The 23,019-nt window shown below is 38.1% G+C and overlaps 2 protein-coding genes across 12 annotated transcripts in view; both read left to right on the forward strand.

Moving 5' to 3' along the window:
• arfgef3 (ARFGEF family member 3) overlaps positions 1–23,019 on the forward strand; it is a 973,876-nt gene that overhangs the window by 326,361 nt on the left and 624,496 nt on the right. The gene's annotated exons all lie outside the window — the stretch shown is intronic.
• Positions 1–23,019, forward strand: part of wdr11 (WD repeat domain 11) — a 98,105-nt gene that overhangs the window by 50,193 nt on the left and 24,893 nt on the right. For all 11 annotated transcript variants that reach the window (NM_001423963.1, XM_087278013.1, XM_087278014.1 and 8 more), the window contains 5 exon segments: positions 1,509–1,615; positions 9,112–9,187; positions 11,693–11,801; positions 19,903–20,027; positions 20,763–20,910. In NM_001423963.1, the coding sequence (NP_001410892.1) occupies positions 1,509–1,615; positions 9,112–9,187; positions 11,693–11,801; positions 19,903–20,027; positions 20,763–20,910 (565 nt within the window).

Consider the following 23,019-nt stretch of genomic DNA (forward strand, 5'->3'; position numbering starts at 1 on the left):
CACTGTTTTTCAAGAGTTCACACTTAGCTGATGATTGGTAATAAGCTAGTTTGGCATGTTGTCCCTGGAGAGAGCCCCGAGCTCATGAGAGCCTCGAGCCCGGGGCTCCCTCCCGTTGCAGGGCTAGAGGGGAGTTTGAGCTCGGGTAGATCTCGAGAACCCCCCTCCCTCCTGCTGCGTGAGGGTTGCTAAGGTGATGCGTTGCTGACAGAATTGAATCAAATTTGGTGCTAATTTAGATTAGTCAATTTACTTAAGTGTCATGTTTTTGGGAGTGTGGGAGGAAACCGGAGGACCCGGGGAAAACCCACGCAAGCACGGGGAGAACATGAACTCCACACAAAAATGCCGACCGTTTGGGTAGATGCCCGAACCAGAGGCATTTTTGCTGTGAGGCTGCAGTGCTAGCCACTGGGCCGCCGTGCTGCCCTGTAGACAAAAGAGGAGGCGAAGGGGTGGAAGGGGGGATTCTTCAAGACGAAGATGACTAAAGGTAAGGTGTTTGGTTATTTATACTTGGTTAGAAGTAGTCTGATTGGTGGTTCGTAAATTAGCTTGACTCGGGGCCAGCCGTGTCAATCATAAGCACGTGATCCTCTCGAAATTAGTTTATGAATGAACTTCACTTAACAGAACCAAGCTTGTAATTGTCATTCATAAGGGATTTATAGTCCTTACATTAGCTGAGCTCTCAAATCTGTAGGCATTTGTGTTAATAAAGCTTTTATTAATATGCAAAGTAATGATTATTATGAGTGCTTGAGAGTCAAGAATACAGCAGTTTGCAACTGGTACACTCATTCATTCATTTTCTTGTCGGCTTAGTCCCTTTATTAATCTGGGGTCTGCACAGCGGAATGAACCGCCAACTTATCCAGCAAGTTTTTACGCAGCGGATGCCCTTCCAGCCGCAACCCATTTCTGGGAATCATCCCCACACACACACTCATACACACACACTCATACACTACGGACAATTTAGCCTACCCAATTCACCTGTACCGCATGTGTTTGGACTGTGGGGGAAACCGGAAACATGCAACATGAGAACATGCAAACTCCACTCAGAAACGCCAACTGAGCCGAGGTTCGAACCAGCGACCTTCTTGCTGTGAGGCAACAGCACTACCTACTGCACCACTGCCTCGCCGCAACTGGTACACTGAAAAACATTATTCGAAGATGATTTCTTGGAGTTACTCAATTTTTTAGGTTAAGTGGTTGTAAACAATTTATTTGTGTTGAATTTAAACAAACAAATTAAGTTGAACATTATTAAATTTAATTTGTTTGTTTAAATTCAACACAAATGAATAGTTTGCAACAGTCCTGCATGCCACACTTTTTTCAGTGTAGTAAACTGCCCACTCATGTCTATTGATGTAGAGTTCATGCTTAAGAAACTCTTTGCTGATGCTTAATAAATGATTCATAGTGTGAAGTTATCATAGTGTAACCAAACTATCTTCTTCTCATTTTCGTTTCTTCTATGTGTTTGTCTATTGCAGAGGAATTGAATGGATTAGTTTGACTAGTTTTCTGTCCTTCGCCACCTCCGTCCCCAACAACCTTGGCCTCGTGAGGAATGAGCTGCAGCATGTGGATTTACGCACAGGTAAAGCACAAACACTGACTACATTTACATGGACGCCAATACTCCAAACTTAATATGATTAAGACAATATTCTAATTAATAATCTAACATGTGAACAGCGTAATCATAATCGAGCTAAACACAAATGCATTAACACATGGAGTATTGCTATTTTAGTGGCATCATTAAAGTACAGTACGGACATGTAAACACCGCGAACAAACTAGTGTTGTCTGATACTGGATTTTAATACCAATCGGTATTGAAATTTTAAAAACGTCCATGTCTCGCAAACATTTGAGCGCGTTCTTAAACATCGCTGATTTACCATTGTGTTCAAGCGCTCAGCAGATTGGCTGTGAAGGTCATCAGCTCACTGAACTGTTTACTGAGTGGAACCACAGATGCACTGGAGCGTTTTAAAGCCACGATTCATTAGCGGATCAATCGTCAGCTTATACACCAGGGATGCCCAAACTTTTTTGTATAAAGGGTCAAAAGCCAAATATTATATATATATTTACTAAGCTATATTACATTAAAGTTGCCATGGGTAATTTCCTAATTTATTTAGTCAGATGACTGTTTCTCAATACGCGTTCTTCAGCGATCTTACGTCCTCGTGTTCTCGTGTAACGTCATCATCAAGACTGCATGAACAGAGGATGCGTTTAGGTTCCGGCATGTGTTCTTGATAACGAGGATGCAGACTTGAGCACCGAACTTGCTCTAGAAGTCCCAAAATTCATTGCGGCTGAATAAAGGAGGTGGGAAGCGCAGCATTTTATATAGATTCATTATTAAAGTTCAGAGATTTAACTTGTTTATCTCAGTGACATTAACATGGAATCTTAATAAAGGCATTAACACATTAACCTCTTAAGGCCCAAGGTGTTTTTTTACATGCATTTTTTATTTCTTCTTCACTATTTGGGCTTATTGGAAAATAATTAGAATAATAAGCTAAGCATCTTCTTTTGACATGATGTACTTTGAGAGAAAAACGATGTCCATATACAGTTGAAGTCGGAATTATTAGCCCCCTTTTGATTTTTTTTTTCTTTCTTTAATATTCCCCAAATGATGTTTAACAGAGCAAGGAAATTTTCACAGTATGTCTGATAATATTTTTTCTTCTGGAGAAAGCCTTATTTGTTTTATTTCGGCTAGAATGAAAGCAGTTTTTAATTTTTTTTTAAAACATTTTTAGGACACAATTATTAGCCCCTTTTAGCTAATTTTTTTTCTTCGATAGTCGACAGAACAAACCATCATTATACAATAACTTGCCTAATTACCTTAACCTGCCTAGTCAACCTAATTAACCTAGTTAAGCCTTTAAATGTCACTATAAGCTGTATAGAAGTGTCTTAAAAAATATTAAGTAAAATATTATTTACTGTCATCATGACGAAGATAAAATAAATCAGTTATTAGAAATGAGTTATTAAAACTATTATGATTGGAAATGTGCTGAAACAATCTTTTCTCCATTAAACAGAAATTAGGGGAAAAAATAAACAGGGGCGCTAATAATTCTGACTTCAACTGTATGTGGACTCGTGGTCCAGATTTACATAAAACACTTTTTCCTGACTGTTTTTTTTATGCATTAATTTTAATGCATATTTAACACAGATTTCTTTTAACTTGCTTTGACTAGTGTAAAGTGTAAAAGTGTAAAAACAACATTTTTCCCCCCATTTTGGACAGTTAAAAATCGTGTTTGGGACATTTCATATGCTGCAAAACAGTTGCAGGATGACACTGAGTCCGTAACAAAATATAAATCATTCAAAGTATTTTAAATAGCCACTTAAGAGCTAAAATGTGGAGGTTAAGGGTGTTTATCTGCTAAAAATCCTTTTAAAAATTAGTTTTATTTGTATTGTGCAAAGTATATTTGTGAGGGGCTTGTGCGTGTTATACAGATATTGAACTAGGTTAATTAGGCAAGAATAATTAGGCAAATCATTGTATAAAAAATATTGCTTAAGGGGGCTAATAATATTGACCTTAAAATGGTTAAAAAAAAATAAAAAGATGATTTTATTCTAGCCAAAATAAAACAAAAAAGACTTTCTGCAGAAGAAAAAATATTATAGGAAATACTGTGAAAACCTCCTTGCTCTGTTAAACTTCATTTGGGAAATATAAATAAAAAACTCACAGGAGGGAGAATAATTTTGAATGTTTTCTGGGTCATTTGCGTGTGTTTGTGTGTTGATGAGTTATGACATGCAAATCGAGCATCATCAGTGTTCTGTTGCCGCTGTCTGCACTCTTTTTGTTGATTGGCTCCCTGTCTTCATTAGAACTGGACCTTAATGAGAGCAGTCTTCCCATGCACACTTTGTCTCAGTCACACACACACCTTTATGCAGATACACGATCCCACACACTTGACTGTCTGCAGAACGAATCAGACGCTCGAGTCATTAGAGAGTCAAGCGCGGAGGACACAATCAAGATAAAGGTCACTTTTGTTTATGTTTTGGTGGCCGGTGGTCATTCGGTTACACACAAATGCAATTTAGAGAAGCGCTCTGATGTGAAGCGTACAGCTTGTTTCTCAGAGGGAAAATAAAAGACTTGTCTTTTATAGTCCTGATCTGCAGTTTTGATTTTGTGGGTACTGTAAAAATGCCACCCTGATATTGAGACTTATTTTACAGACTTGTTTTCTCTCTATATTGTTTCTTAACCATTATATTATTTCAAACTACTAAAATGTCAATAAAAGTCACTTTGTTAAACTGCAGAGTTGAATTTTCAACATCAAAAGTCCACAGAGATGTGTTTGTATGTGTGTGTGTATATGTGTGTGTGTGTGTAAATATATATACATACATATATATATATATACATACGTATATATATATACATACATACATACATACATACATACATACATACATACATACATACATATATATATATATATATATATATTAGGGATGTCCTGATCAGGTTTTTTTCCCCTTGAGTCCGAGTCATTTGATTTTGAGTATCTACCGATACCGAAACCTGATCCGATACTTCTATAATACAAAAAAATAATACAGAAAAAGGAAGACTCAGATCCAGGATGTTCCTTATGTTTTATTTAATTAATATTTTAACAATCAAACAACTGTGTTAACAAACAGAGCACTTCTGTGAGGTGGCTTGAAAAATCAAATAATCAACATCAATTCTTCACTTTTGGACTTTAGTGCAACAGTTAATATAAAAAAAATCTAATATTAAAACGAAAAGCACCTCAACATAAAACACCTGGCAGGCAATGCCAAGTTTACATATATCACAGTTTGCTATGGCACCAGCTTTATAATACCTCCAGACTACAAACATACTCGTGCTCTCCACTTTAAGCTGCTTCCGTGCTCTACATTGCCAAAGCAATGTCATAACGCACGCTGTGCTGTTTCTGTGTGAAGTCAAGAAATAGTTGTACCCCGCATAATTATAGATATGTAAAAAATTATATATATATATCCGATCAAGTCTGAAACCATGATCGGGCCCGATTTCTGATCACGTGATTGGATCTGGACATCCCTTATATACAGTTGAAGTCAGAATTATTAGTCCCCTCCAGAATTATTAGACCCCCTGTTTATTTTTTTCCCCAATTTCTGTTGAACGGAGAGATATTTTCAGCACATTTATAAACACAATAGTTTTAACTCATTTCTAATTACTGATTTATTTTATCTTTGTCATGATGACAGTACAAAATATTTGATTAAAGTGACATTTAACTGCACAACTAGGTTAATTAGGTTAACTTGGCAGGTTAGGGTAATTAGGCAAGTTATTGTATAACATTGGTTTGTTCTGTAGACTATTGGGAAAAAATTTGCTTAAAGGGGCGAATAATTTTGTCCTTAAAATGGTGTTTAATAAATTAAAAACTGCTTTTATTCTAGCCAAAATAAAAACAAAATAAAACTTTCTCCAGAAGAAAAAATATTATCAGACATACTGTGAAAGTTTCTATGCCTTGCTAAACATAATTTCGGAAATATAAAAAAATAAAAATACATTTCAAAAAACTGTATATAGTCAGGTCAAGCCCAAAATTATTCATTCCTATGGCAAATGTTGACTTAAAGTTGTAATGGTTGACTTAAATGTAAATAAAGGCTGAAAAATATGTTTTTCTCAATGATGCTTTTCGTACATCGTCTTGTTTGTCTTTTTTGGAGAAGCCAGTGTCATTTCCACTCTAAAAAAATCTTGCTGATTGAATAAAAGTAACTATAAGTCTGAATATGCCAGGGGTGCTCAGCCAAAAAGAGTGCTCAGCCAAAATAAAACTTACTAAATAAAATGTAAAATATATACATATATGACATTTTTAATTCTAATTTAATGCTTTATACATTTGAATCAAATGAATCCATCCATCCATCCATCTATTCATTCTTCTATCCGTCTGTCTGTCCGTCAGTCTGTGTTTCGTTTTGTGCAATCAAATTGTGTATCACTGCAAATCTCATCATGTAGTGTGTTTTTAGGACACGAGGCTACCTGCTCAACTAATGTTTACGTTCATAATATTTATATTATTTGCTAATTAATAACCTCATGTGGAACTCTGAATCTGTGTCTCATTTCGGAGTCTGCTGCTGTCCACCGGAGGTCACATTTTAGTCACAGACACATACTTTTAGAGCCTTTTTGAATGAATGAATGAAATACGCTGTTTTCCACCAAGGCAACCCGGGGTGCTGAAATATAATTGGCTTAACTTCCATTGTGCGGGTTAAATGACCAAAACAAAGACAGACATTCCGGCACATTTTCAATGCAGAATATCTGACTCCAGCATTGTTTTTCAGATAAACAAGAATGTTCACTGAGCATGTTTCTGAAATATCTGCTAACATATGATGGTATTTTCATGCTTTAAAAGAGTGGAAAGCTTACATACAGCACCCTTAATAACAGCAGTATGTAGTAACTGTAAGAAAATCACTTTATTTTCACTCTTTTGCTCTGAAATGTTTCTTGAATTAAGAATTTTAAGATGTTTGGACTAGAAACAATGTGTGCATGACATTAAAACAGATCATTTAAGCCGCTGCTATCGTCTTTGCTTCTTAAATAGGATTTACACACACACACTCTTACTGCTCAAGGTGTTTTACTCTGGCAGATAATGGGAGATTTTTTTTAATTTTTTTTTATGGCTTTAATGGCATTCTCACCTCATTCTGCACAATGGAGGACACACACACACACACATTTAGAAATACATTAATGCACTCTGCTCCTGCATTTTGCTTTCGAAAGAATGGTCAGTTCTCAAGCTTGCGTTTGATATTCAGCACTTGCGTTTCCTTCATTAAATGTTCATGCTTGCAGTATTTTTTTTCGTGAAGTCTTGTTTCAGAGAATTTGTTCAGAGCTGTAAACGCGTCAGTGTTTATGGTTCTGCGGATGTTAGAGTTATATTACCGGAAACTCCCTAATCTGAAAGCCGTGCATCGGTGATGGTAGACATAAATAACATAAACGATCCTCCCACACTGGCCCTTTAATGGCTTATTGCAGGTTTTCCTTTAATTGCTTTGCATTATTTGAGCATTTATGTGCTTTAGGTGGACATCCGTGATTTATGAACCGCCTTGCTTTAATTGTAGCTTCATAATTTGATTCATGTGAATTATTTACATTAATATTAGAGAAAGAATGATGCAATGAGCTCTTCATTATCACTTTGGATGTGTTTGTATGGGTAATAAATGGAAGGTTTAGTTTGATATATTGACATTTTGTTCCTTTAAGATTCTTTACGCATGCAGCAGGGACTTTTTCGTGTTATCAGATCGGTATTCGGTGTGTAGTGCTGTGGTTTTCAGTTCTAATGTTATGATATTTTTGAAGTGTGCATATTAGGTTTGATCCTAAATACCATTAAGTTGAACTTGCATCAAAATAAAGAAACATTTTCAGATTTGTAATCACAGAAACTGATATGATAAAGTTCTTTCGTGGGCTACCTGAAATAAGTCTTCCATTGGATACCAGTTGTAAGAGCAACAAATAATAACTTGACTTCTAGTTGATCATTTGGAAAAGTGTCAGAATGTGGATTTTTCCGCTGAATCATCTGTTGATCTGCATCCCAATCATCACAAATACTGCAGAAGACCTACTGGAACTGGCATGGACCTAAGATTCTGACAGAAATCAGTCAAGTTTGGTGAAGGAAAAGTCATAGTTTGGGATTACATTCAGTATGGGGATGTGCAATTGGCCAGGCCAGTCGCCAAACTTGAACATTATTGAGCATGTCTGGGGTAAAATAAAGGTGGAGGCATTGTAGATGAGTTCAAAGAGTCTTGATGAACTCTGGGAGTCCTGCAAGATCTGATTCCTTTATCTTCGTTTTAATACAGTAACAAACTTCAGGTTAATATTAAGTTCATTATTCTTATTCATATTTAGAAACAGAAAATACAGTATGAACAGTGTACAATGCAGTGCAGGCAAAAACCTTTTTCGGACCATCCTCTGTAAATCCTGGTGAGATGGTTGTGCGTGGAAATCCAAGTAGATCAAAGTAAAGGCCGGCTCACGCTGTGCTAATTTATTTTTATTTTTTTAATAATTTTAAATGATTGTGGCATGTCAGACTGCATAAACATGGCTCTCGTGTCTCGCTAAAATGTCAGCCATCATAATGTCAGACTAAAAGACAATGAAGATGCGCCAAACACTAAAGATAGTAAAGAAAATGCTTCTTGAGTTTGACGTCATCCACCGGTGATACTTTCACTATCCCGCGTTCTGAAATGATTCCGCACAGCAAACGTAGACAATCTGTAGCGGCAATCTGTAGCACATCTCAATCATAAAACCAGGAAGAAAAAAAACGTTTAAAATATCCCCGCGGTCATTTGAATCGTCACATTGATTGCGTCATCCAAGTCTACGCTCCTATTGGTTCTTGGATTGAGGCTCGTCGCAGCTGTTGTCACACTGCAGGAAAGTGTCGGAAATCTTCTGACTCTGCCAGAACTTCATCTGAGGAAAGATCTAATCGCAACGGGCTGTCTGTGAACATGTCAAACCCATGATTAAAGATCACAGATTTTAGCCTAGAATTGCAGGAATCTTTTAGGATTTCCCAAATTTGTCTCGGATGACAAAATCGTGGCTGAAATCTCAGTGTGAGCAGGGCTTAACTTAAATCCCCTTCCTTCCCCATTCTGATGCTCAGTTTGAACGGCAGCAGATCATCTTGACCATGTCTGCATGTCTAAATGCGTAGAGTTGCTGCCATGTGATTGGCTGATTAAAAAATTATGTTAGCGAGCAGTTGGACAGGTGTACCTAATAAAGTGGCCGGTTAAGATAGCAACACAATCTAAATCTACTCAGGCAAGGAAAACATTTAAGGCCCAAAAATGTGTTGATTCATTATATATTTGTATACTTTTAAAATTCTTTCCTTGCACTTACTTTGCAGCTAATGAATGTTTTCTTTGTGCTTCCTCTCTCAGGGCGGTGCTTTGCGTTTCGCGGCGAGCGTGGCAACGATGAACCAGCCATTGAAATGATTAAAGTGTCACATCTGAAGTGAGTAAGACGTATTCCTGAGCGAGCACTTAAACACTTTAGTCCCAGTAGCTTCCCTTAACTGTGATTAAACAGTGATTTAGAGGTGACAAACACAGACACGCACACATACACTACTCTCAGAAATGATTTCCTGAACTCCGTCTGGGGAGTAGTTTTCATCAGCTCTGTCTACTTCTTTTCTCTTTCATTGCAGGGCTTTACCTTGGGACATCCTGAGAGATGTGTCTGAGGTTTAACCTTGTAGTAGAGGGGATTTTATTTATTGTTTGCCATTGTTTCAAAACGATCAGCTCTGTCATTTTTCAAAACTCTGTGTGTGCTGGTTAGCAGCCTACCCTGAAGACACCTCTTCACCATTTACTATAAATCACAGACAATGGGCCCTATCAAACACAACACAGTGTGCCTCTAGGAGCGACACAAGTGGGTTTTTTTTTTCTTAATTTTAGGCCCCGTTTACACTAATGCGTTTTAGTTTAAATACGCATAAGTTTGCTACGGTTACGCCATACTTCCACACAACGCCAGAGTTTTCGGTCGCCGAAAACTGATTGTTTTGGAAACGCTGGAGAGGCTGTTTTCATTCTGAAACGCTGCTGCTCCGTCTCAGTGTGGATGAGGGAAAACGGAGACATCTGAATACGGAGGCGGGGCTGCTGAGATTCGCTACCTGATTGGGGCTTTTGTGTCATTGCGTATCCTTCCCTTATTCGTCAAGCCCCTATCACATGACTATAACACATGGCTTTAACGCTACTGGAAGACAGCAGACCAGCCTTCACTGTAAACAACAACATGGGCACAGAAATGGGAGCGTTGTTTGCACTATTGTCTGTTTTAGTTATTTATTTGTTACGTTTAGTAACAACTCGACCTCGTCGTCTGTCCACAAAAATACCTCTCTTGCTTTCTTTGCCATCGCGTTCATTGTTCAACCGGCGTTTGTTGACTAACAATAACCAAATGCCAAACGAGACGCATGCTTCCTGTTTATACTAAAACGCGCATGCCCAGAGTGCGTGAATGGTCACGTGATATACGTTTCTGGTGGCGTAGTGTGGACGGAGATATGTTCAGAAACGCTAGGTGAAACGCTAGTGTGGACGCGGATCGCTTTTGATCTAAAACGCCGTTTTAAAATGAAAATGCACTAGTGTAAACGGGCCTTAGTTTCACATCCTGCACCATTTTGTTTAAGTAGCAAATCCATTTGGGGATGCTGGTGTGAAATGAAAGCGTGTTAAGGCTCATTGTTGATTTGTTGCTTTTTGGAGGCAACCAAAATAGCTTCATTGACCAACTAAAAATCGCTTTAAAGTCAATGAAGCAGGTTCTTGTGTCTGTTTGTTTGTATTTTTATGGATAGCCGGGTCCAAATCTCACGTCCACATTGCTTATTACACACACAGGGATGCACAGCAGCACACAAACATCTTTGAATATTGAAAATTAAAGGATTCAAATGTAAAAGAATATTATTCTATACAGGCGACGCAGTGGGTAGCACATTCGCCTCACAGCAAGAAGGTCGCTGGTTCGATCCTCAGCTTAGGTGGCGTTTCTGTGTGGAGTTTGCATGTGCTCCCTGCATTCGTGCGGGTGCTCCGGTTTCCCCCACAGTCCAAAGACATGCGGTACAGGTGAATTGGGTAGGCTAAATTGTCCGTAGTGTATGAGTGTGTGTGTGTGGATGTTTCCCAGAGGTGGGTTGCAGCTGGAAGGGCATCCGCTGCATAAAATAACTTGCTGGATAAGTTGGCGGTTCATTCAGCTGTGGCAACCCCGGATTAATAAAGGGACTAAGCCGACAAGAAAATGAATGAATGAATTATTCTATACATAGATTGGTGAATCTGTAGATGGTCTGCGCTCTTTAACCTTGTGCGAGAGCAGATCTGTTTACTTGCTGGTGAAGCGTTCAGTTTATCTGCTTGCATACAAAGTCCATCATGTTAATAATGAATTAATAATGAATTAATAATGAATCCACCATGGCGACATTGGAATTTGGCCTTAAAGGAAATGGTAGATGAGGCTCTCTGATTGGTTTATGTTGCGCGTTATGCCCAAAACACAGTCAGAACTCAATACAGACACCTCTTTTAGACCATGCGCTGGGTGTGCCAACTGTTTTTACCATTTTTAAAATAGCAAAAGTAGATTTGGAAATGCCGTTATGTGCCATTATACCTGAACTGTGCGCTTTTAGACCATGTTCTTTAATAGAGGCTATATAATAGAGGTTATATGGATTTATTTGGTTGTTACCAACATCCAGGGAAAATTTCAAGTCAACAGCTCCTTTAGAAATATGTTTTCTGAGAAAATAGTGAGGTGTTCAATACTTATTTTCCCCGCGGTATGTCTTTTGTGACTTATTCTCAGAATAAATAAAATAGCCCTGATGTGGCGTGCTGTTAAAAAAAATGACTATCAAAATAAATATGCACATTTGATCTAAAATAAGGTGTAGTAACCGTGTGTGTTGGTTGTCTTCTTCAGGCAGTACCTGGTGGTGGTGTTCAGAGATAAGCCTCTGGAACTCTGGGATGTCCGAACAGGAACCCTGCTGCGTGAGATGGCCAAGAACTTCCCTACGGTCACTGCTCTGGTACTGTATCAAGCCCACACTGTGCCTTTTTGTCAAATATTTAATTTCAGCACTTTACAGATCAGTTGTTCATAGTTTGGTACCCATCTAATAACACCAGTGAAACTTTGTAGAACAGCAAGTGAATGGGATAAGTTCACGCTACAGAAATTTGATGTGATATTTAAAAGATAAAGGGCTCTATTTTGACGGTCCATGCGCAAAGCGCAAAACGTAGGGCGCAAATGCCTTCAGGGCGTGTCAGGACGCGTTTTTGCTAGTTTAAGGCCGGGAAATCTGCCTTGCGCCGTGGCGCATGGTCTAAAGGGTTGAGTTTATTCTCTTAATGAGTTATAGGTGTGTTTTGAGAATAAACCAATTAGAGTCTCATCACCCATTCCCTTTAAGAGCCAGCTGCATCGCGCCAAGAGCGCATTCGCTATTTACACGATGCAAAGTAAGTCTAAGTGGAAAAAATGAGCATTTCACAAGCAAACAGTTAACAGAAAACTGTTAAACAGAGCATCTACTGCGTGAGAATGAGAGATAATGGATCTACTTTCACTTTCGCCCTTGGATAGGGAAACCTTTACGCACAGACATTAATTACTCTATAAATAAATACTTTTGTTTGTTAAGCGCAAATATTCGTTTCAAAACTATTTCTAAATTCAGTTCTAATTTCCAGCAAACGAATAAATGAACAATAATAACAAAGTGTGCTCAAAAACCTGAGTTATATCCTAAAACACATGCTGTGCCCCATATGGTCTAAAACCTGACAGGTGGACAAATCTAAGCTTGTTTTTAATAAAACACATATAAATATGGATATAATAAATAATACTGCTAATAATGATAACATTACAAAAGCAAATTGTTATGAATGAACTGAAAAAGCCTCCCGAGATGAAGAAGACATAAAAGCAGTGATTTTTCATATTTATGTAGGCTAGAAAATAATATGTTTTGTAATATTTTAATCCTTTATATTTATATCATATATGTATTCTTATTATATCCTATATATATCCTTAATATTTAAATTTTTTCATATGTAAAGATATTTGTCTATTGCTCTCTTGTGTGTATTAAGCAGTGTGTAAGCGAGGCGCAACTCTGCGCCGGAGTTTAGACCAGGTTAGTTTTGGTGTAATGAAAAAGCTATTATAGTTTCTCAAAATAGCAACGCGCCAGCGGTCCGCCTCAGAACGCCTCCCTTTTTAGACCAGAACGCCTATGGGCGCACATATGAGCGCTAATGCATTTAGACTACTGCGTCACGCCTTGCGCCACATTGCGCCGGGTGTATGATAGGGCCCAAAATGTTTGTACCTTAACCTTGTTCCACTCATAGGCGTTTCTGTGTGCTGTATTTTTCCAAAGAAACTCCACAGATGAAATGTTGAACATTGTGTTTAATGTATAGAAACATACTGAGCCATCACATGGCAGAACAGCACTATACAACAGAATACAAACCCATGAGGTTGCTAAACATGAAAACAAAATAAATGATATAATTGGCTAAACTGGCATTGGGCGGGTTAAAGGAACCAAAACAAAGACAGCCCTGCCGGCATAAAGCAGAATATCTGACTTCAGCATTGTATTTCAGATAAACAAGAATGTTCACTGAGCATGTTTCAGAAATATCTGCAAAAATATTGTGGTATTTTTACGCTTCAGTAGAGTCAAAAACGTACATACAGCAGCTTTAACCTGCAGCACATTTGAGCTCTCTCAGCCACCGTACATATCAGTGCATCTACACTTGTGTTTTTATTTCCGCACGTTTACAGCGTGCAGTCAAGATCTTGAGCAGGGAGATTACTCGGAATCTTCCTCCATCAGCACACACAGACTCACAAAAAGGCAAATTCTCTGTGTGTTTTCCTGCAGGGGCCGTAAACATTGTAATGGTGCGAGCACCGGCTCGCAAATAACCCTAACAAAAACCCTTGTAATAAATGCAGTCTCTCTCTCTCTCTCTCGCGCGCGCGGCAAGCTCTCTGCCAGCTCATTTGCATCTTGATTGCTTCCTGTGGGTAAAATGTGTGCCAGCGACTTCTAGCGATCAGAAATTACAGCATTTGAGATGCTTTTAAAGCACGGTGAAATCAGGTAGCGGTTGGCTGATTGACACAGGGAAATTGGGCAACGTTTGCCTCTGTTTGGCCTACAAAACTGCTTCGTTATTCTTGGTAAACCACACTTTACAATAAGGTTGTATTACAGTAGTTAATGCATTTACTAACATGAACAAACAATAAACAATACATTTAATAGTGTTTGTTAATGTTAATGAAAATACAGTCATTCATGTTCATTTATGATGCATTATCTAATGTTAACAAGCATGAACTTGGATTTTAATCGTGTTGCACTATTATTAATTAATGCTGTACAAGTTTTGTTAATAAATAGTTCATGTTAGTAAATACACTAGACTAATATTAGGAGTCAGAAAGTAGAATGGCTGGAGAGCTACAAATATTTGGCTACCATTATTGACCGATCTTTAAACTTTGAGGCAAACTGTGTGCAAGAAGGAAACTATCGCGTCTTCACATCGGCCCCAATATGCTTACTCTTTTCTATCGTGCTTTGATCAAATCTATTTTATCCTTCGCTCTGGTGGCATGGTTGGGAGGTCTGTCTCTCAAAAACCTGGAATAGACTGAGCCAGGTTACTACTAGGTGGTCTACATCAGTGGTTCTCAAAGTGGGGGTCGTAGGACAATGACAAGGGGTCGCTTGGTGATTTCCAAAACTCAAATAAATGTTATTAAACTATTTAAATGACCATATTTTATTCATGACCCACAGAAGATAGGTAAAGAAACAACAACATACAAATAAAAATCAACCATCGGCCTTTAATTTTTATATTCAAATGTGATTAAATTAATAAATGACTAAAAAAAAACATTATATGGTTAATGGACTGTCCCATTTTTGTGTTGTCAATGTGTTCAGGTTTATATATGCCTATAGTTGTGTCTGCAACCTTTGTATATTTACAGTATAACCACCTTGAAAAATGGGGGTCTCAAGTCACTGACATTGCTATTTTGGGGGTCGCGGGCTGAAAAGTTTGGGAACCCCTGGTCTACATACCTGTCAACATTGGGATGTGAAAATAAGGGATACATGTCTGGATTTTGTGTATATGTCTGGTCAAGCACGCACCCAAAACCCAGGCTTCGTCTGAAACCGCCTACTACTCAGTAGGTACTGCATTTGAATTTAAACGTACTGCTCGGTTGTTAGAAAAGTATGTTCTATACAGTATGAACGTGAAAAGTATGAATGGAATTCGGACGTGCTACATCCGTCACATGACCTACCTGCGTCAATTGCGTCGCTTTACTCCCATTCATGAAATCGCTCGCGGGGCATCATGGGATAGCGCAGCATGCATGGGATGCGCACTCTAGAATCTCGCCGGAAGTGGTAAGTCATTCGGGTACTTCTCGCATACTGATTTTCGGATTCTATGAATTCGGACATACTACTCGGCTCGCATACTGATTTTAGCATACTATATAGTATGGAAGTATGCGGTTTCGGACGCAGCCCCAGACTCCGCTTCAAATCGCGTGTACAGAATCCCTTTGGGAAACAGCATCACCATGGAGTGCGTCAGCTGACAGTCACGCACCGCTATATGACTGTTTTGAGGATTGCATATGAAGGGGAGACGGCACCTGTAAATAAAAGAAAAGGGAATCGTGCTGTTTTCATATTTATTTCTAAGTGTTTTCTTGCCTAAACAAAGCGAAAGCACAAAACAGACTCACATTTAAGAGCAAGGGGCGACCCCTGGTGGTTCGGCGGTATGGGTTGCATACAGGGAGGCTCGGCTCAGTAATGTTTAAGTGCCACCCTTTGAAGAAAAACTGAAAATACTGGAGAAAAACTGGAAATTACCTTTACGGGATGATAGCGGGATAGAACTGTAAAACACGGGAGAATCCCGGGGAAAACGAGTGGGTTGACAGGTATGGTGGTCTAACAGGTTCATTGGTGAATCATAGCCGAGTACTGAATCCCTGTATAGTAGGCATCTTTCAAAGATTGTCCAGAACATTAGTAGCTGTAGCTCTCATCCTCTGTCTGAGGAGTTTATCCTTCTCCCTTCGGTTCAAAGGTTTCAGATGCTTTTTAGCAGGACAAAACGGTTCAGGTATAGCTTTGTCCCATCATCTGTTGTCAGTCTGAATAAATTGTAATATTTTATAAGGTGCTTTGTATGTGTATATGTGGGTATGTTTGTGTATGATTTAATTGTTTGTTTCAATTGCCAAACTTTGAATCTACCTATGGGTACTAATAAAGTCAACTCACTACCTGACAAAAGTCTTGTCATCGATGCCAGTTGCAAGATCATCAAGTAATAACTTGACTTCTAGTTGATCATTTGGAGTGGCAGAAGCTGGATTTTTCTGATGAATCATCTGCTGATCTGCATCCCAATCATCACCAATACTGCAGAAAACCTACTTGAACCTGCATGGAGCCAAGATTCTCACAGAAATCAGTCAAGCTTGGTGAAAGAGAAACATGGTTTGGGGTGACATTCAGTATGGAGGCGTGTGAGAGATCTGCAGAGTGGATGATCAACATCAACAGCCTGAGGTATCAAGACATTTGTGCTGACCATCACATTACAAACCACAGGAGAGGGACAGTTCTCCAGCAGGATAGCGCTCCTTCTCATACTGCAGCCTCCACATCAAAGCTCCTGAAAGCAAAGAAGGTCAAGGTGTTCCAGGATTGGCCAGCCCAGTCACCAGACATGAACATTATTGAGCATGTCTGGGGTAAGATGAAGGAGGAGGCATTGAAGATGTGTTCAAAGACTCTTGATGAGCTCTGGGAGTCCTGCAGGAAGGCTTTCTTTGGCATTCCAGATGACTTTATTAATCAGTGATTTGAGTCATGTCAGAGATGTATGGATGCAGTCCTCCAAGCTCATGATGGAGTCAGACACAATATTCATTCTGTCTCCACTGCAGCAGGACTTTATATTCTATACTGGACATTATTTCTGTTCAGTGATGAGACTTTAGTCTGAGCAAAGTCAGACCTTACTGTCCTAATCAAATCATTTAAAATCAAGCCTTGATCGTATTTTATTTTAGTAATATAAGCATAATCTAGAGGTATTTGCCTTTCATATAAGCCACTTCTGATACCAAATGATCAACTAGAAGTCAAGTTATTATTTGTTGTTCCTAAAACTTGCATAACAACAAGACTTTAGTCAGGCAGTGACTGGACTGACACAGTTTCAATTTACTGGGACTAAATAGGAGAGGTAGTGTACATTAACTAATGAAACCTGATTGTAAAGTGTGACCCCAGTTTCTTACTTAATGTTTTATTTTAGTTTTATCTCATGAGTGGATGGTGGTGCTGGTGATAACACACCAGTTAAATGAAGTGGAGGAGATTTACCTTCATCTTTATTGTAGTGGGCTTGCCGTCATGTGTTGTAGTGGCGTGTCCCATTAACATTTTAATTGTAGTGGCGTGTCCCAGAACATTTTGCAAAACACTCCAGGTAAGCAAAGAGAAGATTTAATCACAGACGCCGTCATAATTCTCCAGATGATTGATTACTTTGGGAATTAGTGGTTTTCGTAAATGTTGTTTAATTATGCAAATCGCCTAATTAAATATGCGCTTATTTGCATGGATTTGGAGAAGGGAAAATTGAGCATTGGATTAAACACGGATCAAAAGTCTGGTTTCATCTTGTTGATCGCTTTAGAGGCTCTGTAAATGAGAAAATCCTGTCAGAGGGAAGTAGAAATATGATTAAATAAAGAGAAACATCTTTAAGGGCACCTATTATGCAAAAATCACATTTATAAGGGGGTTAAACACAGTTTTGTGGGAATATAACCAGCTTCTAATGGTATTTTTTGTGATCAGACTTGAATGTACAGTCTGCAGAAACACTTTGATTGACATTCTCCCTTTGTACATGTCATCAGAGGGGGAAAGCCCCGCCCACTGGTGACCATCTCTCCCTCATTAGCATAGGACGTTCTTGTTTTTGAATCTGCCACTATGCTGACACACAGGCATTTATAGCCCCGCCCTCTTTTAAAAAGAGCACAATCTAATTTGAATTTAAAGAAGCAGTCACTAAATATTTCCATTTCCATCCCAGGAGTTCGGTGCCCATGTCATGTGTCTCACCTCACACTACGTGCAATATTTATGTTTTACATATAATAATCATTATACAATGTTCCTAAATGCCCTGAAGAGGGATTTGGGCTGTACGAGCACGGCTTGCACATCAGCTTTGCTTCTTCTATAACAGCCTGCAATTTTCCCAGGTGTCTCTCATTAAAAATAAACTAGAGCTCTATGCTTTCTGTCATAGTGCCTTTATGTCAGAGAGGTCCTGCCAATCCAATTTATGAGCAGCTCACCGGGATTGCTGCCAATAGACACTCCAAGCCTGACTCTTGCTCTCAACTGCTATCTCAATATAACAGCGAAGCAAAACTCTTCACAATCTCTGCAATTATAAGAGCAAAAAATGTCATTACAGTTTTGAAAGAGTAACATTTACTGTTGAAGTCAGAATTATTCGCCCCCTTTTGAATTTTATTTTTTTATTAATTTTTTCCCAAATGATGTTTAACAGAGCAAGGAAATGTTCACAGTATGTCTGATAATATTTTTTCTTCTAGAGAAAGTCTTATTGGTTTTATTTCGGCTAGAATAAAAGCAGTTTTTAATTTTTTATGAACCATTTTAAGGTCAATATTATTCGCCCCTTTAAGCTATATATTTTTCCGATAGTCTACAGAACAAACCATCGTTATACATTAACTTGCCTAATTACCCTAACCTGCCTAGTTAACCTAATTAATCTGGTTAAGCCTTTAAATGTCACTTTAAGCTGTATAAAAGTGTCTTGAAAAAATATCTAGTCAACTATTATTAATTGTCATCATGGCAAAGATAAAATAAATCAGTTATTAGAGATGAGTTATTAAAACTATGATGATTAGAAATGTGTTGAGAAAATCTTTCCGTTACACAGAAATTAGGGGAAAAAATAATCCAGTGGGGCTAATAATTCTGACTTCAACGATATATTGAAATGGGCTTTTATTTCTGAATGATGGAGTACACATATAATTGAAGGCAACCTTTTTAACCCTCCTGTGAAAATTGTATTCTTTTCTTTTTTTCTTATTCTTTTTTTATTTTTGGTGACACAATTTGTATTTTATTATCACCCTTTCAAAAAGGTAATAATTCACACTTATCAAGTAATTGCTTCATACTGTTTTTATTTTTGCATTCTTCCGGTGATTTAAAAACACAAACGTTTCGGCACAATGCCTTCCTCAGTGTGTGATACAATCCTCTTACTCCACCCTTTTATCTCAAAGTCAATTACACTGCGTCATTAGTTAGACAGCCACTCGATGATCAACAGACAATCCCATCTACCTCCACATTTCAAACATTATTTCACAGAGAAATAGCATATCTATTATCATCATTTTGCTAAGTGTACATCAATACATGTATTATCATCCTTTCACAAATTTTTATGAAACAGTGGAAAATAATGTTTCGTACTGCTTGTTCTGTGTGCAGTGTTTAATAATGTGTTTTTATCATTCATTTTTTCTGTAATTTTTCATTTCTCATTTGCTATATATTTTATTTATTTATTTATTTATTTATTTATTTATTATTATTTCTTTTTTTTAATGATTTTTTTCAGAAGAATTTTGTGAGTCTCTTTCCAGTACATTTTGATTGTCACAGTCCCAAAGTACATGCATCACTGTGCCAATATCTACCTTGTATTTGAAGCATAACTAAAAACAATTGGGAAATATTCTATGGAGGCGAACTGGAGTTAGATAAATCCTGTGAATACATTTTTAATAAATTTTCACAGGAGGGCTATTCATTTTTCCATCAAAGTGCATTTAAAAATACATGACTTCTGTAAAAAATGTAAAAAAAGATATTAAAAAGAAGCATTTATCCCCCATCAAAATATTCTATGAAAGCCATGTAGGTGCATTTGAGCATGTGCGGTGACTGATTGCATGTATTTGTGTGTAAACAGGAGTGGTCTCCTTCACACAACCTCAAAAGCCTGAAGAAGAAGCAGCTTGCGGCGCGAGAAGCCATGGCCAGACAGACCACGCTCGCGGATGCAGAACAGAGCAGTGTGGAGTCCTCCGTCATCAGGTCTGACCCAAATCACCATCGTTTACTCATCACAAACACAAAAACAGGTTTTACGGATTATAAAATGATCAATATTACATTTTAGAGTTTACCGTCTACACAAAAACATTTTCGAAGCCATCCAGGTTTACACACATCCACGAGAACGGCCAAAAGGATGTAAACGTCTAAACCAAAAGGCTAAACATGTAAAAATGTTTTGTTTTTTGTGTAAACGTCCCACTACGTAACGTATTTCAGGATTACAAAAGTGTAGACAGCGCCCTCTAGTGGATCTTTCATCTGAAATGTTCGACAAAATGTACCTGGAGCAACCATTTTACATTTAGCAAAAATGTAGGCTGAGACACAACATTTCCAATGGACCTGAGTTGTACATTTTCGTCTGTTTGTAAGAACAAAATACGCAATCTAGTCAACATAACGAGTATTCATTTTATCAATGTTATCATTATAGTCCAACTCTCTACTGCTCTTATATAGAAAAGAGTGGACGGATGTTCCTCAGAAACTCTCATTATGTGTTTCTATTGAAGAAATTAAGTACATATTATAGGTTTGGAATTACACAATGGATGAATTATAGATTTTTTGTTGTTGTTCAATTGTCTGTCCATTATAAATTAGACTTAAGCTCGTCTAGTGCTGCTTCAGTAATTGAGCTTCGGTCCTGCACTGTGTTACACGCTCCAGTCTAATTGCTTTGAGTTTCTCACAATGCTGTCTGTCTGTCAGTCTGTTGCAGGATGCGGAGAGTAAGTCTGAAAGCAGTCAGGGCATATCGGCCCGAGAACACTTTGTGTTTACTGACACCGACGGTCAGGTCTATCACATCACTGTCGAAGGAAACACTGTGAAGGACGGCGCTCGTATTCCTCCTGATGTGAGTGTCTTTATTATGCCAGATGCATGATCCTACACACAGCATTCCTGTTGCATTTGAATCATTAAAGGTCTCATGAAATTAAAAGAAAGGTTTTTTTAGATGTTAGTATCAGTAATTGTTAGTTTTTAAGATATCTATAAGCTAGTGTGCTGTAAAACAGCAGCAAAATTTGCGTTTCGAAGATAAAACTTATGTAAACATGTAAAGCTTGTAGTTTTTCTCTTCCGCCTAAATGGAGCAGTGTTTTTTTAACGTCACCTCATACCAAATAATAACCAATCAAATGCTCTATAGTATCTGACATGCCCCGCCCTCTTCAAGAGCTGTGTAGATCTAACGCTGTGAAAAATGCAGGGTTCCACACAATTCATTCATGTTGTCCCAACACACTTTTAATACATTTTAGATTGAACTTAAAAAAAATTAAGTTGTCCCAATGAAATCTCAAGAATTGTGTTGTTTCAGCTCATTTTAAATAAGTAGTTTGAACAAGCAAAAAAAATCTATTTTTTAAAGTGAATTAATGCGAAGCAAGATCAGAAACTAAGAATAATAGTAATTTGATTCGAAAGTATGGTTAAAAGTTCATCATCGGAATATTGAAAGCATTTATTTTGATGGTTGTGACTCCTTATAAAGTCAAAAAAAAATTTTGATGCTTGTTCTAACACAATTCTTACATTTTCTAGTATAACTTAATAGTTTTTTTAAATTCAGCTAACTTAATTTGTGTTGGACGACATGAAGGAATTGTGTAAAACCCAGCATGTTTACTGTGTATCCTTTCTTATTTCATTCATTTTCCTTCAGAAAGAATGAAATCACCACAACAGAATGAACCACCAACTATTCCAGCATATATTTTACGCAGCTGCAACCCAGTACTGGGAAACATTCACACACACACACACACACACACACACACACACACACACACACACACATGCGCTACGAACAATTTAGTTCCTCCAATTCCCCTATAGCGCATGTGTTTGGACTGTGGTGGAAAGTGAAGCAACCAGAGGAAACCCTCGCCTACACGGGGAGAACATGCAAACTCCACACAGAAATGCCAACTGGACCAGCTAGGACTCGAACCAGCAACTTTCTTACTGTGAAGTCCCAGTTCTAACCACTGAGTCACCGTGCCACCCTTCCTTCCTTCCTTTCTTTATTTTTGCATTGTTAATGTTCAGGAGTCAGTCAAACACAAAGCAAGCGGAGTCAGTCTTTTGTCAAAGCTTGAGATGAAGTATGGTGGAAACAGCTGTACACAATCACCCGCTTGGATCAAAGGAGTTTTCAAACATGTGATTGCGATGTTTTGTGTAAAATCTGCGGTTTCAAACTTTTGAGATGAAAGTGGAGATGAAGAGAAAATTGCTCCCTTCTTTGTCCTCATTATCCTTTTATCTCCCGCAGGGCTTTTTTCACAAGCCGCAGCGCTTATATCCGATCATTTGTTCAGATCCATTTTCTGTTCATTCCACTGTTGTCTGTTTATACGCGACCCATATCTGTCTTCGGCATTACCACTGACACAAAAACTCACATTCTTGGTTCTCGTGTCTTTCCCTTGTGCTCATTTCCACTTTTGCATTTGTTGCGTTAATTCTCTGAATGTTGCATAGTCTTGCTTTATGTAGAGTAATGACCGCATAAAGTGACACCTTCTTACGCAAATCAAATGGAAAACAGTAATTAGGTTTTCGTGAAAAATGAAAGTTTTTTTAGATATTAATCTGTTAGATTTAAGGATGTCTATAATCTAGTGTACTCCAAAATATTGACAAAAGCCCCTTTCACACACACAGACCTTTCCGGAAAATTACCGGCAATTTTCTGGAAGGTGTGTATGTGTGAACAGGCCCTTTTTGAAAATATCGTTAAATTCGTTCTGGCTATTTTCCGGAAAGAGAAGTTGTAACATTACCGGTAATTTGCCGGAATGCTGCGCTGTGTGAATGCAGAAGGAAGATTGCCGTAATAAGCGCGTGCACGTCTAGAATGTGCTGAAGTGAGACGTCTGCTTTGGCCAATCACAACAGTCAGACGCATTCACGTGCGCAAAGTTTATGAGAATAAAAGCCTTCGAATATTTTTCCA

Source organism: Danio rerio, chromosome 13, assembly GCF_052040795.2.
Source record: "Danio rerio strain M-AB ecotype USA chromosome 13, GRCz13ab, whole genome shotgun sequence".
Classification (NCBI taxonomy): domain Eukaryota; kingdom Metazoa; phylum Chordata; class Actinopteri; order Cypriniformes; family Danionidae; genus Danio; species Danio rerio.